General features: G+C 39.6%; 1 protein-coding gene across 1 annotated transcript in view; it reads left to right on the top strand.

Moving 5' to 3' along the window:
- Positions 1 to 15,262, top strand: part of scn8aa (sodium channel, voltage gated, type VIII, alpha subunit a) — a 46,580-nt gene extending 31,318 nt beyond the window's left edge. Inside the window, 8 exon segments of the mRNA XM_020618382.1 lie at positions 2,881 to 3,003; positions 8,296 to 8,580; positions 8,938 to 8,991; positions 9,306 to 9,443; positions 9,541 to 9,645; positions 9,765 to 10,035; positions 10,149 to 10,950; positions 10,952 to 15,262. Coding sequence (XP_020474038.1) covers positions 2,881 to 3,003; positions 8,296 to 8,580; positions 8,938 to 8,991; positions 9,306 to 9,443; positions 9,541 to 9,645; positions 9,765 to 10,035; positions 10,149 to 10,950; positions 10,952 to 11,303 — 2,130 coding nt within the window. The 3' untranslated portion in view covers positions 11,304 to 15,262.
- The last annotated feature ends 280 nt before the right edge of the window (positions 15,263 to 15,542 follow it).

Genomic DNA, 15,542 nt, shown 5'->3' with positions numbered 1-15,542 from the left:
GGGTCACCATCATTAAACCAGCTTGTAATTTTCTCGTGAGTGTGCCTGACACACTGTGTGAGTGTGTTACTTCTCATTTCCTTTGTGTTACTGTTTTTTGTAATCATTATGATTTGCCTTCTTGATTTTTATTGTAAGAATACTTTTGTACTGTATTGTAATGCTTTGGCTAAAATGCCAGGAGCAAGAAATCTTAGATTTTAGAGAATTAAGTATTATGTTAAATCCCTTTGCAGCATCATTGTTGGAGATCTCAACAAGATACATTTCCAAAGTAATATATTTTAATAGCTTTCTTCCACTGCAGGAATAAGAAGTAAACTAGCTGTTTAATTAATGGCAAAATGGTTAGGGTGGGCAATTCCTGATTAATAGTGATACTGAGGTGTGTGAGTGTGAGACTGTCAGGTGTCATACTTCATCTTTCTTTTTCACTCAGATTATCGTCATTGTTTTGTTGTGTTTTTCCATTTGTTTTTAGTTTGTTTTATTTCTGTTTGGTTTGTGCTGTTGTCATCATGGAATCACAGCCCCAGATGTCATTGGCCTTGCCTTGCAGAGCTCTGTGAGAAGGAAGCTGAGGCCGCTACCACGCAGCTGGCCCAGCAGGGGGCCAGAGGCCAGGCACCCCAAAGGGGGGCTCTCCAAGGGGTCAGGCTGAAGGTGACAATTACCCCAAACACTGTAGTGTAGATCAAGGCAAAATCTTTATTTTACTGTCTCGCCATCAGAACAGCTGCTAAATTATTCAAGAAGCAAGGTTAATGATTTAAATAAAGGCTTTGTGCCAAAGAAAAGTTTCAAGAGAATCTAATAAGTGTGTAACCAGGACACCCTGGGCCTGATGTTCAGTGTCCAGCATTTACAATAAGAAGTCTGAATTCATGCTGACACCTTTCCAGCTGTTCTTTCTGTAGATTTGATGGATTCCACTCTAAAATGATTAAAAAGTACATGCTTTGACATGTGTGTTGATAATGGCATTAGTCAAAATGAGGATTTTGCCTGTTACAAACCTCCCTCCGTGAGTTTGGTAAGCTTTGGATGTTGTGTACTTCTTGCGGTGAATTTGACCAGTTGGTGTCGGTGGCTGGTTGGAGGTGCTTACACATGTGTTCACTGTTGATATTTTTCCTTATTTGTAAGGAACTAGTACTCCCCCTGTTTCAGTTTCTCTAGCATCCAGTCTGAGAACTTTATAGTCTGGGGAAAAAAATCTCTAGCAATAGTACATTATTCCTAAGCAAAACGTACTGCAGTGGTCATGTAGTCACTTTTGAACAAAGAAAAATAATTTCTATTTCACTAAATTTCTAGGACCTGAGTCTAATATTAATACTTATTCCAATCCTACATTTTAAAATTACTGGCCTCCACATTTTTGTACATGGTTGAGATAAAACTAGAATGTTGTTGTTAAATTAGACAAATGAGTTATAACGAAATGGAGTAGGAAATCTGATCTGTGTTTTGTAATTGCATCAGAACTTTAGGTCTTATATAGTTGCACCCATAATTAATTTTATTCTTTTAGAAAACAGATACACCTAGAATTAAAGCCACTTGTAGAATATTTAGACACCTAGAATGTTGACTTTTTAGTACAATTTCAGTTCAAAGCTATGATTCAAGAATGCAAGATATTTGCAAGTAATATAAAATCTGATGTACTGGGCATAAATGAAACCTTTGTAACAGTTAATATTTATGTTTAAGCAACCCACACATTTGACTTTTTGCTGATGATAGATTAAAATTGGAATGAATAATTAATTACTTGGCTGACCTTGTGAATATCATCTGATATTCATATGAGGTCAACCAATTAATTAAATAGTATGCAATTAATTTTACACTATAACATACAGGCAGTATCGTCACCTTTCTGTTAACTTGCATAGCCTGCAATTCCTCTAGGCGGTATAGTTTTTTTTTAGCGTGCTACCCCAAAACCTTTGCTCCCCCACCCCCAAATATTTTCTGCAGATGCCACTATATGAAGTGCACTCTGGCCACATCAATACCTTGGTGGCTGCTACTGGGTGAGAGAGGGGTTGCACCAGTTTCTTTGAAGCTGTGTTCTGTTATTGTTGACTGTGTGTAACTTGACTGTACTCTGTGTATTTTTTGTCCTTTCAGTGCCATCCAGTGCTAATAACTATATCCAGTCTGCCCTTAACCTCTGTCCCTGTTTCTTGTGTGTGGTTTATGTGACTGTGGCTCTCCTCTTTGACTCTAAATGCTGTGTGACAATTTGATGTCTGAGAAAGATGACATACTTGTACATATTTACTTGTATTCTTTCTCTTAGGTTCCATTAGTTTGTCTGTCTTAAATTATATGGCTCGGCCAAGAGCGACATGGAGAGACAATGTTAGAGGGGCAAGGGTAAGGCTCTCAAGTCTGTTGGGTTTTTATCAACTTCTACAGGGTAACCTCTCTCCTTCCCTCCCTCCCCAACTTTTCCTCTCCCAGTCCCTTCACTTGTATCTTTACTAAATCATGTAGCAGTTTTTTCTGCCTAATTTACCCTCTATTTGAGTCTTATGTCTCAATCTCCTCTCTTTCTCTCTCAACCACAAATTTCTTTGCAGGTACAAAGGACTTTTCACATCTCATCAACTGCCCCAAAATAACAAACAGTCCCTATGGCCTACTGTTACTAAAAATACTACGCACATAAAACCTATACTAAACATTGATCTTCTCTCTCAGTGTATATACATGTATAATTGCAGTGTTATACATGCATATACATGCATAGATTTATGTGTGTATGTCAAGCAACTCTCCGCCTATGCCAGGGCCAACTCTCTTCCCTAGTGAATATTCTCACTTCTAACAGTTTGGAACCTCTTTTGCTTCTCTGTTTTTGTGTAGGTGTCTATAGTCAGCCTTGTAGCTAATGCGCTGGGCTTCTCCGATCTAGGGCCCATTAAATCACTCAGGACACTAAGGGCCTTGAGACCCCTCAGAGCCTTGTCACGTTTTGAAGGGATGAGGGTAAGATCCAAAGCTAAGCAGCTCCGCATGCCCATTCAACAGTTTAAAGCATGCTAGAACTGATTTAAAAACAAAGAGGACAAAAAAAAAAAACAAAAAAAAAACTCCATAATATCAGGGGATTGTTTTTAAAGCCAGGAAATGAAAGCCAAGAAATCTTTTCGTGCGCAATCCTGTACCATGCCTTTGTTAGAGCGAAAGCACAAGTCATGATGCAGCTGGGAGATTGAGTAAAGTAACAGTAAAGTTAAAGTTATATTGTCAGCAGACCAACATATACATTTCAAATGAATCTCTTTAAATATACAAAAAAATCTACACACAAATTGATTTGTTTCATAATTTAAAAAAACAAAAGAAAACAACAAATATCTTTCACAAAGCTGCCTCATCACATAAGTGACAAACTAGAAATTCTGACCTCATCTGACATTATTTCTTCTTGATTGGCCAAAGTGAATGTGAAATTGGTCAAAGCTTACAAAACGTACATGCCATCTCATAGAGCATTTGAATCAAATATTAGCTCTTCATTTGGCCTGATTTTTTAACCACTGCTTTCAATTAAGAACCCCCCTCTCCTCTACATATCCCTCCCCCTGCTCCCATAACCTCCCCCTCCTACCCAGCTCACACCATCGCTCAGTGCATTTGGCATCGAGAACAACCAGCAGGAACCGCGGAGCTGCAGGACACCAAAACGTCTGCCCAGCCAGTCACACCAAAACTCTGCATGTAGGGTAGCTGCCAGACAACCACTCATGTCTTATCAATGATAGAAAATGCAGTGGTTTGCAGAGCAAAGATCACTCGCTGCGACAGTACCTCTGGTTGCTTCAGTTTCCTTGTCCTAAAATTCACAGATCTAATTGGTCGCCTGTGTGACTGGTGGTAGCGATAGGTTGCACCTGGTTGTTGTCACCTTTAGTCCCTCCTGTCTATTTCTCTTTCTATTTTTCTATCTCTGATTCTGATCTGATCTGATTCTCTTACCTCCTACTATTCTTGGACTGGTTGCCTTGTCTTTTAGTCTGAGCTTCTCCTTTTCACCTCAGACCCTCCCCACCTCCTTCTCAGCCCCACATGTGCTGCACTGTGCAGCACCCACCCTTCCCCCTTATCCTCTTCCTTAGCACCCCTTATCCCTCCACTACTCACATCACCTTAACCCGGTTTGGCTGGTCCAGACCGCTGGAGGGTCACCACACTATCTCCTGCTTGTCCAGGATCTTTCTGCATCAGGGACTAAGACAGAAACCACACACTCCATGTGTTGTGGCTTTGGGAGGAAAGTATTTGTCAAGCTTCTGCCAGTATTTGTCAGGCTTATGTGACTGATCTGTTAACAGTCCAGTCTGGTTGCAGGTTTTTACTTTTATTTTTCCTGAATTTTATCTGTAATAAATACCTGTTTGATGCTCTCCTTTGGGAATACAGGCAGAAGCTTAGCAAATATGCTAGGCTGCCATTTCACACAAGGCATTTCTGCTATCATGTCATGGCACCACGTACTGTAGTGCATGCAGCAGGCCCTGGCTTCCTGTTGCCTTCCATTCCCACAGGAAGTGAAACTGGGAGGCAACAGTGGGCCCAGTTAAACTCTGACTTTGAGTTCTGAGCCTGGGTGGGTGGTGGCCCACAAGTTGACAAGCACTGCAATGTTCAGACAACGCTCTCAAGCTTAGACAGACAATGTGTTGCTCCTCTTTAGTATGTCCCAAAAATGACAGACCATCAGGAGAAGGCGTCCTGTGTAAACTCAGTGGGTGGATCGTAAACAAATTTAACATTAAAAGCTGACTCACGGTGAAGTCTCATTCATATTAGATATCCAGCGACTAAAATGTGATGCCGTTGCATGCGAGCAGACATCAGTGCTTTTAGGCCCTGGATAGGCTTTATGGATGTTGTCATGAATGTTTCTATGAAATTGTTAATTTTTTTGAAAACGATGTCTATAAGATAATGTCATTTTTGGGGTTGGAAATCATGGCACATTTGGCTTTATTAGTGTGTATTAATGAAATACCAGTGCCCTTATGAATGACCTCATTCACTGGATGTATGTGGTAAAAGAGATGAAAGTGGCCCATTAATGCAGAGGGGGGGGGGAAAGAGGATTTTGATCCTATTGTTTCAATTTTTACTGTTTATGTTCATCAATAGTTATCATTATGTTTAAACAGAAACTGAAAAATTTGAGGTGAAAGCAATAAATAAATGAACAGGGAAGTACATGAATGGAGAGATGACGCCATATGAAAGAGATTCTGGAGAGGTAGAACAATGGGATACATCCCCGTTTGGTTGAGTGGTACATTACGATTCATCGCAGAGGCCATTGCAACTCTACAGCGCCGAGCAAGCTGTTGAATAGGAAACATTGCGCTGCTTAACATGCAACGATTATGAGCAGTTCTGACTTTGTACTTTGCTCTCTCTTTCTCTTAATGCTGCTTTGTAGTCTGTCCTACTTTTTTGAGTAATGCATTGTACAGGAGTGACACCATGCCTAGCCATCTTTACCCCACTCTGAGTTATTATTATTATTTTTTTTTTTATAAACCTACTGACAGTCATCTTATAATTTTATCTTTACCAGCTGTTAAAGGCATTAGTCATCATGGGGCTTTTTGGATATGACCTCTGATCACCAGTCATTTCTGTGCCTGTCTTCACTATGAGCAGTCCAGACATATATCACATATCACAATGCAGTTATATCTTACAAATATCAGATTATACTATAGATAGTTGTCAGATATATAACCCATGTAAATATCAGAATGGTTCATCAGATACGCAAGCATAGTTTCGGCCATTTTCTTTAATCGCTATCTCTCTATCCACACATTTCTCTATTTATTTATTGATTGATTTGAGCAGTTCTTGAGATTGTGCAATGCCATGTAGCACGCATGTACTTTAACTGCTGATGCACATTATGCATTTTTGAAAGCCATTTTCCCTCTTTCTGAGAATTATTTCCACACAGCCTAATTTTAATAATAATAATAACAGAAGTTTAACAGAATTTTTGAAAGCAGTTCTGTTGTACTTCAAATCGAGCAAAAGGTCATTCTCCCGGTGAGTGCAATGGCGACAGGGTGGGAATGACATTATTACATTTTAAATGTATCCCAAAGTCATATTCTTTTAGCATTTTACAACAGACACAATATTTTATCAGTTGCCCTCTGTACAGTACATTTGAAATGTATGATCCCACATTCAACACCAGTCAACCTGTGAAAATCCTGTACATGCTGAGAGAGTCCTGCTCTAGAGCTTCTCCCTTTCTGTCTGTAATGAGGAGGGAATATGGCTTCACAAAACGAGTCTGCCAAAGACATGCATGCTCAACTGTCTGCCTGAGAGCTGCTGGTCGGCCTGCCTAACACTGGTAGTGAGGGGTTCGCTATGTGCTGAGCTTATTACTGCCTCTGATAAATCTACAGTCAGTCAGATTGGACTGATAGAAAAGACTAGATTTTGGGGTGGTGATGGGAATTATACTTGGGTTTTGTTTTTTTTTTTACTGCTGTAGTGTTATATTGTTTAACTTGAGCTAGTTACAGGAAAAGGTCACTAAGATTAGGAATATTGACTGTTTAAGGTTGGGGTGGTAAGAGTGGACACTTCATAGTGGTATGGCAAACACTTGTGATTTTTACTGATACAAGTAAAAACCTGTAGAAACATATGCACATCTGTTTTGTCCAGATATTATAAACTTTATTTCTCACAACCAGTGTTGTAGTTGAGTCGCTAAACCTCGAGTCTAGAGTGCCTGGTGTTTGAGTCCTCATTACTGAGTCATCAAGGACTACATTGAACACAACTGACACACCGTGTAAAAAAACTTTATGTACTTTTGTGACACAATAGCCAAACAAATGCACTTATAAGCATCCACACACACACACACTACTTAGAAGTGAAAAGTGTGAAATAATTTACAGAAAGGCACAGTGTATGCTTCAATGGAAATGTGCTGGATACAGCATGGTGCAGACAGCAGGTTTTAATATCCCCCCTCAAAAAAAGCCAGTGTCCTTTTCTCCAACTTCCAAGTCTGAATCCAGCCAGTGCTTGTGTCCAAGTCCAAGTCAAGTCACGAGTCTTGAAAATTAGGTCGTAGAAGTCAAGTCAGTCGAGTCCTAGATTTGAGTGCTACGGCACTGTCCAGTGCTCCTGTTATTGTTACAGGCTTGAATCCTTATATGATGTCATATTTATATGTACAGTATGTAATAAATATATTCAAATATGAAATGATAATGGTAACATTTAATGGTTTTGTGAGAGATAAAGCATTAAGAAGCAAACACTGGAAAGCTGTATGTATGTGTTTGTGTGGGGAGGGCTTAATATAAGTATGCATGTGTGTGTGTGTTTATAAATTTATGTAAAAAAAATTAGGTTCCAGCATCTTCATTTTTGTATGCTACAATACTCCACTGTAGATGAACTCACAAATGTTTATTTTTTCTTATGATTTAGTGCTATATAAACATTTAATAAATGGTTTATAACTCATTAAAATGCAACTATAAGCAGATACAGGGACATTTTAAGTACTTATTAATTTGCTATATTTGTAAACAAATGTTCAGTAGCTTATGCTTTTCCAGATTATTATTATTAACGTGTTTTAACAGCACCCTCCACTTACAGCATGGATGTTCACAGGAGTAAAATTGTTGACAGATACATTTATTATTTACTATATTAGTGTTTTATTAGCCATTTATTCCATGTTTACATACTGCTTGTAAATGGTAAATAGGGGATTTATAGTTTGATTCTTGTATGAAAGTGGCTGTAATCAAAATCATAAAAATTCACAAAATTGTTTTATATCAAAAGTATAATAATTATTCATTGTGTGATTCTTATTAGGGTATTTGCCTTGATACCTGTGTGTGTGCGTGCGTGTGCATGAGTACCCTTTAAGCAGTTGTAGCTGCAGGCTTCAGCAGATCAAAGAGGCTCTCAGGGTAACACCAGTGTTGTGACAATTAGAACGGAACTGATATAGCTTTCTTTCCCTTAATTCCTCACACTTTAGTATGCACATCACAGTGGTATGCAGTGCTTATTTTTGGCTACATGAAATCATATTGAACTACCAGTCTGAACACCGCCAATAAAGGTTGAATAGCGTTTCCAGGAACTAAGTGTAACGCCATAACAGTATGTAGTGTCTTATTGGGTTAAAGGGTTTGAATGAGCTGTGTTCATTTTCTGGTTCTCACACGGTCGTGTCCTGTCTTCCTTGGTCTGGTCTAGGTGGTAGTCAACGCCTTGGTGGGTGCCATCCCTTCCATTATGAATGTGTTGCTGGTTTGCCTCATCTTCTGGCTGATTTTCAGTATCATGGGGGTCAACATGTTTGCGGGCAAGTACTACTACTGTTACAATGAGACTCTGAAGGATAGGATTCCCCTCGATATTGTCAACAACAAGACCGAGTGTGAGGCCCTCATTAAACAAAACTATACTGAGGTCAGGTGGAAGAATGTCAAGATCAACTTTGACAACGTGGGCGCTGGCTACCTTGCCCTGCTGCAAGTGGTGAGAGTGTCACTCCTCCTCTCTATAACTCTGTTTCTTGTTTCACACTAACTTGGTTTCTTTTGTCATTTTCTTATGAACTTTAGTTTTTTCTGTGATTCAGTGGAGGGTATATTGTTGCTTCAAATTCCATGTACTTTCACAGTCTGTTGTTTGTTGTTTATCTTCACTCTTCATATTTGTGTTTTTCCATGCGCTTTCTTTCATCTACTTATTTCTCTCAGTGCACAAGCTGTGCCACAAGACATATCAGTTTGAGTATTTGATTTTAATTGAGAAATTTCTTGGTATTTTTTAGTTTTTACAAATGTATTTAGCCATGTGTTTTTTTTTTTTGTTTTGTTTTGTTTTTGAAAGGCAACGTTCAAAGGCTGGATGGACATTATGTACGCAGCTGTGGATTCCAGACAGGTACCAACATTCATTGCTTTGTCACAAAATACTATAATGCTCATTTACAGTATCTCAGTGTTACTTGCTAACGCAAGTTCAACACTTTGGGAAATGCACTTAAATGCCTCTTTGCAGAGCTAGATGAGAAGATTGAACAGTAAGCGTTAAGCTATTGCCAGTCTTTTTGCTAAACCGTGTTACCCAACTTCTGGCATAATTACCATGCAGATGTGAGAGCAGTATTGATCTTTTACTCTAAATCTGAATAAACTTTTTTTTTTATTTAACTTCTATTAAGAAAATACTACTGTCAACGTTTTTTTTAATTCAAGGTGGAAGATCAACCTGCCTATGAAGTCAATATCTACATGTACATCTACTTCGTCATTTTTATTATATTCGGCTCCTTCTTCACCCTCAACCTCTTTATTGGTGTGATCATTGACAACTTCAATCAACAAAAGAAAAAGATAAGACCCACTCTTTCTCCTAATCCTCTGTTTATCTTCAGGAGTTTTCATTTTTGTTATTATATGGTTATAACCAAATTTTTGTTTATCCCTTTACTTTGGAGGTCAGGATATCTTCATGACAGAGGAGCAGAAGAAATACTACAATGCTATGAAAAAGCTGGGGTCCAAAAAGCCACAAAAACCTATTCCTCGACCACAGGTATGCTTTTCTTGGGGTTACTGCTTATGACCAAGTGTTCACATTATTCAGCAGATGCTTTTGGTTGAAACCTCTATATATCCCCACTTTATCCTTCTCTATGTCCTTGCACCTTCTAGAACAAGATCCAGGGAATTGTCTTTGATTTTGTCACGCAGCAAGTTTTTGACATCTCCATCATGATACTGATCTGTCTCAACATGGTCACCATGATGGTGGAAACAGATGATCAGACCAATGAAACAGAGAATGTCCTCTACTGGGTCAACTTCATCTTTATTGTAGTCTTCACCACGGAGTTCTTGCTAAAGCTCTTTGCCCTTCGCCACTATTATTTCACTAATGGCTGGAACATCTTTGATGTGGTGGTGGTCATCCTCTCTATTGTCGGTGAGTGAAGGAAGTCGAAGACAGAGCAGTGAGAAAGTAACTTCAGAATATCACTTGTAGAAGTCAATTGTTTTCTGATGGTATTCTTTCTTTCTTATTTTCCATGCCCTCAGGTATGTTCTTGGCTGACATCATTGAGAAATACTTTGTATCACCAACCTTGTTCAGGGTGATCAGGTTAGCTCGTATTGGCCGTATCCTCCGTCTTATCAAAGGAGCCAAAGGCATCCGAACATTACTCTTTGCCCTGATGATGTCACTGCCAGCTTTGTTCAACATTGGCCTACTGCTCTTCCTGGTCATGTTCATCTTCTCCATCTTTGGCATGTCTAACTTTGGCTATGTAAAACATGGAGCAGGCATTGACGACTTGTACAACTTTGAGACCTTTGGCAACAGCATGATTATCTTGTTCATGATCACCACTTCGGCTGGATGGGATGGCTTGCTACTGCCAATCCTTAACTACCCACCAGACTGTGATACTTACCTAGAGAACCCTGGAACATCCGTGAAGGGCGATTGTGGTAACCCTTCAGTGGGAATCTTCTTTTTTGTCATGTATATCATCATTTCTTTCCTGATTGTGGTCAACATGTATATTGCCATCATCCTGGAGAACTTCAGTGTGGCCACAGAGGAAAGTGCTGATCCACTCAGTGAAGATGACTTTGAGACCTTCTACGAGATCTGGGAGAAGTTTGACCCCACTGCCTCTCAGTTCATTACTTTTGCCAAGCTGCCTGACTTTGCTGATGCATTGGAGCACCCACTTCGTGTGCCAAAGCCCAACACTATAGAACTAATTGCCATGGACATGCCCATGGTGAGTGGTGATCGCATTCACTGCCTGGACATCCTGTTTGCCTTCACAAAGCGTGTGCTGGGTGACAGTGGAGAGTTGGACATGCTCAGAGCAGAGGGAAGAGCTTTTTGTGCCAGCCAATCCCTCCAAGGTGTCGTACGAACCCATCACTACCACCCTCCGCCGCAAACAGGAGGATGTCTCTGCCAGAATTATCCAGAAGTCCTACCGTGCTCACCTCATCAGGCGCGGCTTCATCTTCAAGCGCCATGCTTTTGCTAACAGCACACTTGAAAATGGTGGGACCAATCAAGAGAAGAAAGCGAGCACGCCATCCACTGCCTCTCTTCCCTCATATGACAGTGTGACCAAACCTGACAAGGAGAAGCAGGATGAAACGAAGGAGGAGTGGGCCAAGAAGAAGGACAAAAACCAAAAAGATGAGTGGGAATCCAAATGTTAGGGTTCAGAGACACAAAATCCAATAAAACAGTGAGATGAGACTGAGCCCAAATATAACAAATGTAAAAAAAGTGATCATTTGCAAGTAAGAAAAAAAAACTTTTAAAAAGGTTTACAGACTCAGATACTACTACTGTAAGGCAACGTGGTTTCTTATGTCGTCCAACACAGCTAAACATCATCAGTTTACTGTGGAACATTTGCTGCATAGTGACCAAGTTCATACAAACGAGGAACAAAATGAAAAACAGCAACTCACAGTGTCTGGCCAGTGACACACATTTCTTTGGGGACCAACTGCCAATGCACAGAAATCTCTGCCAGATAATTGGAGAACTGCAAAATCTCTGCCACCACCAAGTGTGGACCCCACTCAGCAAAGCTCCAGTGCTACGGGAATGGATCATACAGCGCTCACTGGAACTGTTAACAGTCTAAATGAGGGCCTGTAACAGAGTTTACCATCTTTAGCAAGAAGAAAACTATAATCACCCAAGCAAGTTTAGCTAGGACAGAAGCCCAAGCGGAGGAGGGGGAAACCCAGAACTGTAGACAAAGATTTTTGTTTGTTTGTGCTGAGTATACTTGCATCTTTGCATTATTTGAGCAGCAAAAAAATATTACATTTTAGCCCATGGCGCTGGTCTTTTCATCTCCTCTTTGTTATACTGACATTGAAAAAGACATGGGCTTTCACACTGACCGGGTAGTAGTCATTAGTCATTGTTTTGACTTGGGCAGAAGGAGACTTGCTCAGGCCAAGTTCCAGATAAATAATTATTGTGCTTGTTCAGTGCATAGAAATGACTTGCATGAAGGCATGTTTTGATCAGGAATCATGCATGAGTAATCATAGTCCACAAGGCACTAATTCTCAGACCACTGCAGTGGCTTGACTAAAAGTTTGAGGCTGTCCACTGGAGGAATTACAATAACTATAAATGGAAAATGAAGATAATGATATATATATAGTATTTGTAGAATGGTATTTGTATGATCCCACCCTTCACTAATTTTGTTTGTCAAATCACCTTGATTTTTTTATTCAGCTGTTCATTAAATAATTTCAGGCGAGTGAAGGTGGTAAGCACTCAGTGGCAAAGTCTCAGTCAGATCAGCCAACAACACAAGCTAGAAAATGTTTTTTTGCTGCTCTGAATGTTAATAGTAAAAAGAGTGTGGAGTGTATAGAACTAAAATGGCCTCATGTTGAGGATGCACAGATTTGCAGGGCCCTGTTCATAGACCTGAACCAAATCTGGGGCTTACATCTCTTTGTTTACTTAAATCTGTCCTAGAGCCACATTCCTCACTTACCTGTGGTCCCGGTTAGGGTAATGAAAAGTTGATGTTTCAAGCCAAGGAATCCATATCTGGCACCAGTATAGATCTGTGCTCAGGTGTCAGTAGGTATGCCCTCTACTGCTGTCAGTCCTCATGAAGGGACAGCAATATGGATTTGTTTTGATATTTCTGTTTCAGTATAGTGGAGGAGCCAAAAACCACATTTAGGTAGATGCATAAATCAGTCATTTTACTGGTTCATTTCATTACAGTTCCTCTTTACTCTGTCAGATCCCCATCAGAGTGATGTCTTAGGTAGTGCTTTCTGGACAAATTAAGTTGCCAGCTTTTGAAGAAAAGAAGCCTTGAAGTCCTCCCCTGATGCCCCTGTGATGTAGTCATTCCTATAGAAGACTGATCAGTGCGAGTGACACGGACCATCTGAAACAACAGACTTAGTGGAAAATTAACACAAGGATGTTTTGTTTTGCCTGTATGTATGGAAAATGTATGGCCATGAAGGGCTTGTGGTGTGTCTGTAGAACCAAAAGGATTTTCTCTGGTGATAAATAGCATAACAAATATGGTCCCATAAATAGGTAGACTGACTGCCATTTGAACAAGAGCAGAAGAAGAGAATAGTGCTTTGGTCTTAGCTGCAGTGCTGAAAGTCCCATGTTTGTCAGTGTATCATTGTGCTTTTGTGGGACTTCTTTAACCACTGTGTCGTGTTGGACCCAGGCTCGCACCATTATTTCATATACTTGCAGACTTTCAAATGCTATCACCTGCTTCAGAAATAATTAGCCAGAGAAGGCAGTAAAAGCCTAACACTTACTGAGATAAAACATCAGCAGGCCTCACATTGACACAACTATGTTGTATAATAAGCTTTGTGGGCGTTTTTCATAAACAAAACAAACAAACACAAAAAAAAGCCTGAGGCTTTGTCGAGTGCTAGACAAGACACAGCTGCCTCCTTAGGTGTTCCTGCCATTTCTTTTCTACACAAAGTGATAGTCCTATTTATAAGTGGATGACTAGACGTAAATCTGACATCCACTGTCACACAACTAATGCCATTTGGTGTGTTTAACACTGCCTGTTCCATAAGGTCCTGTCTGTAGTAATACCCGAGGTCTGTTTACAATATGATGTGTCCGAATCAGTTTGGCTGCTGTATACTGAAACCAAATACATTCCCAATGAGAACCACAGGAGGAGTAAGTAATGCCATCTGAATTACCCATGTTCATTTTGGATGTAATGTTTTAGAATGATACATTCACACTTGAGAAAAAAAAAGAAACCACAAAAACAGGTGTACAGTGCAGGCTATGATGTAAATGGCACAATCGCTGAAAAAGAATGAACTTTTTGAGAGAAACTATAAATATTGTATTATATTCTTTTATTTTATCAGCATGCTTTGTTGTTTTTGTAAATACAGAATTTTAAAAATATTACTACTAATAATCAAAAAATGAATAATAATATAGAATGGCTTCTAACTATGCCCTTTGTCACATTTGTTACCTTTTGGATTTTTTTGAGACACTTTTCACTTTGTTGACAGAAATTGAATGAAATATAGATATACAGTATAATACAAAAGATATATACATGTATACATATATGTCTATATGTATATACATAAAAGAACACTGTCACATTTCATTTATGTGCAACACATTCAGTGGATGTCTAAAACTGGCTCTTGCCGGTGTTTCCTATGTTGAAGAATAGCTCATATGCGATGTTACTGGAGCTGCTTGCCATTGACTGTAGCCTGATCACGATGAAAGGATAATGTTACCAGCACATTTTTCACTTACTGTCATGTCGCTCACTGTCACTGAGTACACAGGACACACCCACAGTCACGGACACAAATGCACACAGCTGACTCTCCTCACTGCCCAGATCGCTACCAGTGATCTCTTCCCGGAGGACGTCAGCTACTGTGATTGACTGCCGCTACCTACCCCTAGGGCCATTTCCCATACATACCCACACATCAGTGCCATGACAACTCAACATACAGACAGCTTGCTTCTCATCCTCACTTTTCTTTGGTCTGTTTTCTAGTGTTCCACTTAATGGCATGTGCCTTTTTTCTGCTTTTTCTGCAAATTTGGATGTCAGTGCCACACAGAAAAAAAAAAAAATTCCAACAGGGGAGGGTGGGGTTCAGGGGTGAGCACCGCATTAATCAGGGATGTCGAATCGGAAGTACTGCCGGAGGACACCCAACTTCATCTTAATATTCAACAGTGTGTGATATTAACAGAAATACAGCTAACTCAAAATTGTCCTATTCTTAGTGCTATGTGTATCACCCACTTGGCTTGTGAAAAAGCAGCTTGCCTTCTGTGTTTGTTTTATTTCTTCTATATTTCTGTATCCATTTGAAATTTATTTTTGTATCAAATCTGATTATAGGACTCATTCTTTTTCAGCATGGTTTATTATGGAAGTTTTTTTTTCTTTTTTGCTGAAAAAAATGAATATGCTTTTCAAACTGTTGTCATCTTTTGATGCACTGATAAGAGGATATATACAGTATAATATGACGGTGTGTTGCACAACCACTTGGACACTTGGTAAGAATATATGAAAGATTGTCTTCATTTCAGCACGAACCTTTTTATTACCAATAAAGCAGCCTTCCAGTTACAACTTGTGCTTGTTTCTTAATAAAAAGCTGACATCTGAATATTTTTGATCACCTTTTTAAAATACATGTGGTGCAGCCTCATATGGCAGAACTTCCCCCTCTGCTTTCCTCCAGGCTTAGTTCACATTGTGTCCACTTTAGTGTAAGTAGTGGTCACCATTTTGTGTAGCTTATTTTACTCTTGTGGTGCTGTATGTGGATTCAAATGGATTACAAAACATCCTGTGAAATGGAGCTGAGCAGCACTGTGGTGAAAGGCAGCCTTTCAAACGTAATGGA

Source organism: Monopterus albus, unplaced genomic scaffold (assembly GCF_001952655.1).
Source record: "Monopterus albus unplaced genomic scaffold, M_albus_1.0 scaffold6.1, whole genome shotgun sequence".
In the NCBI taxonomy this organism is placed as follows: domain Eukaryota; kingdom Metazoa; phylum Chordata; class Actinopteri; order Synbranchiformes; family Synbranchidae; genus Monopterus; species Monopterus albus.
This window is presented reverse-complemented; position numbering and strand designations above follow the sequence as displayed.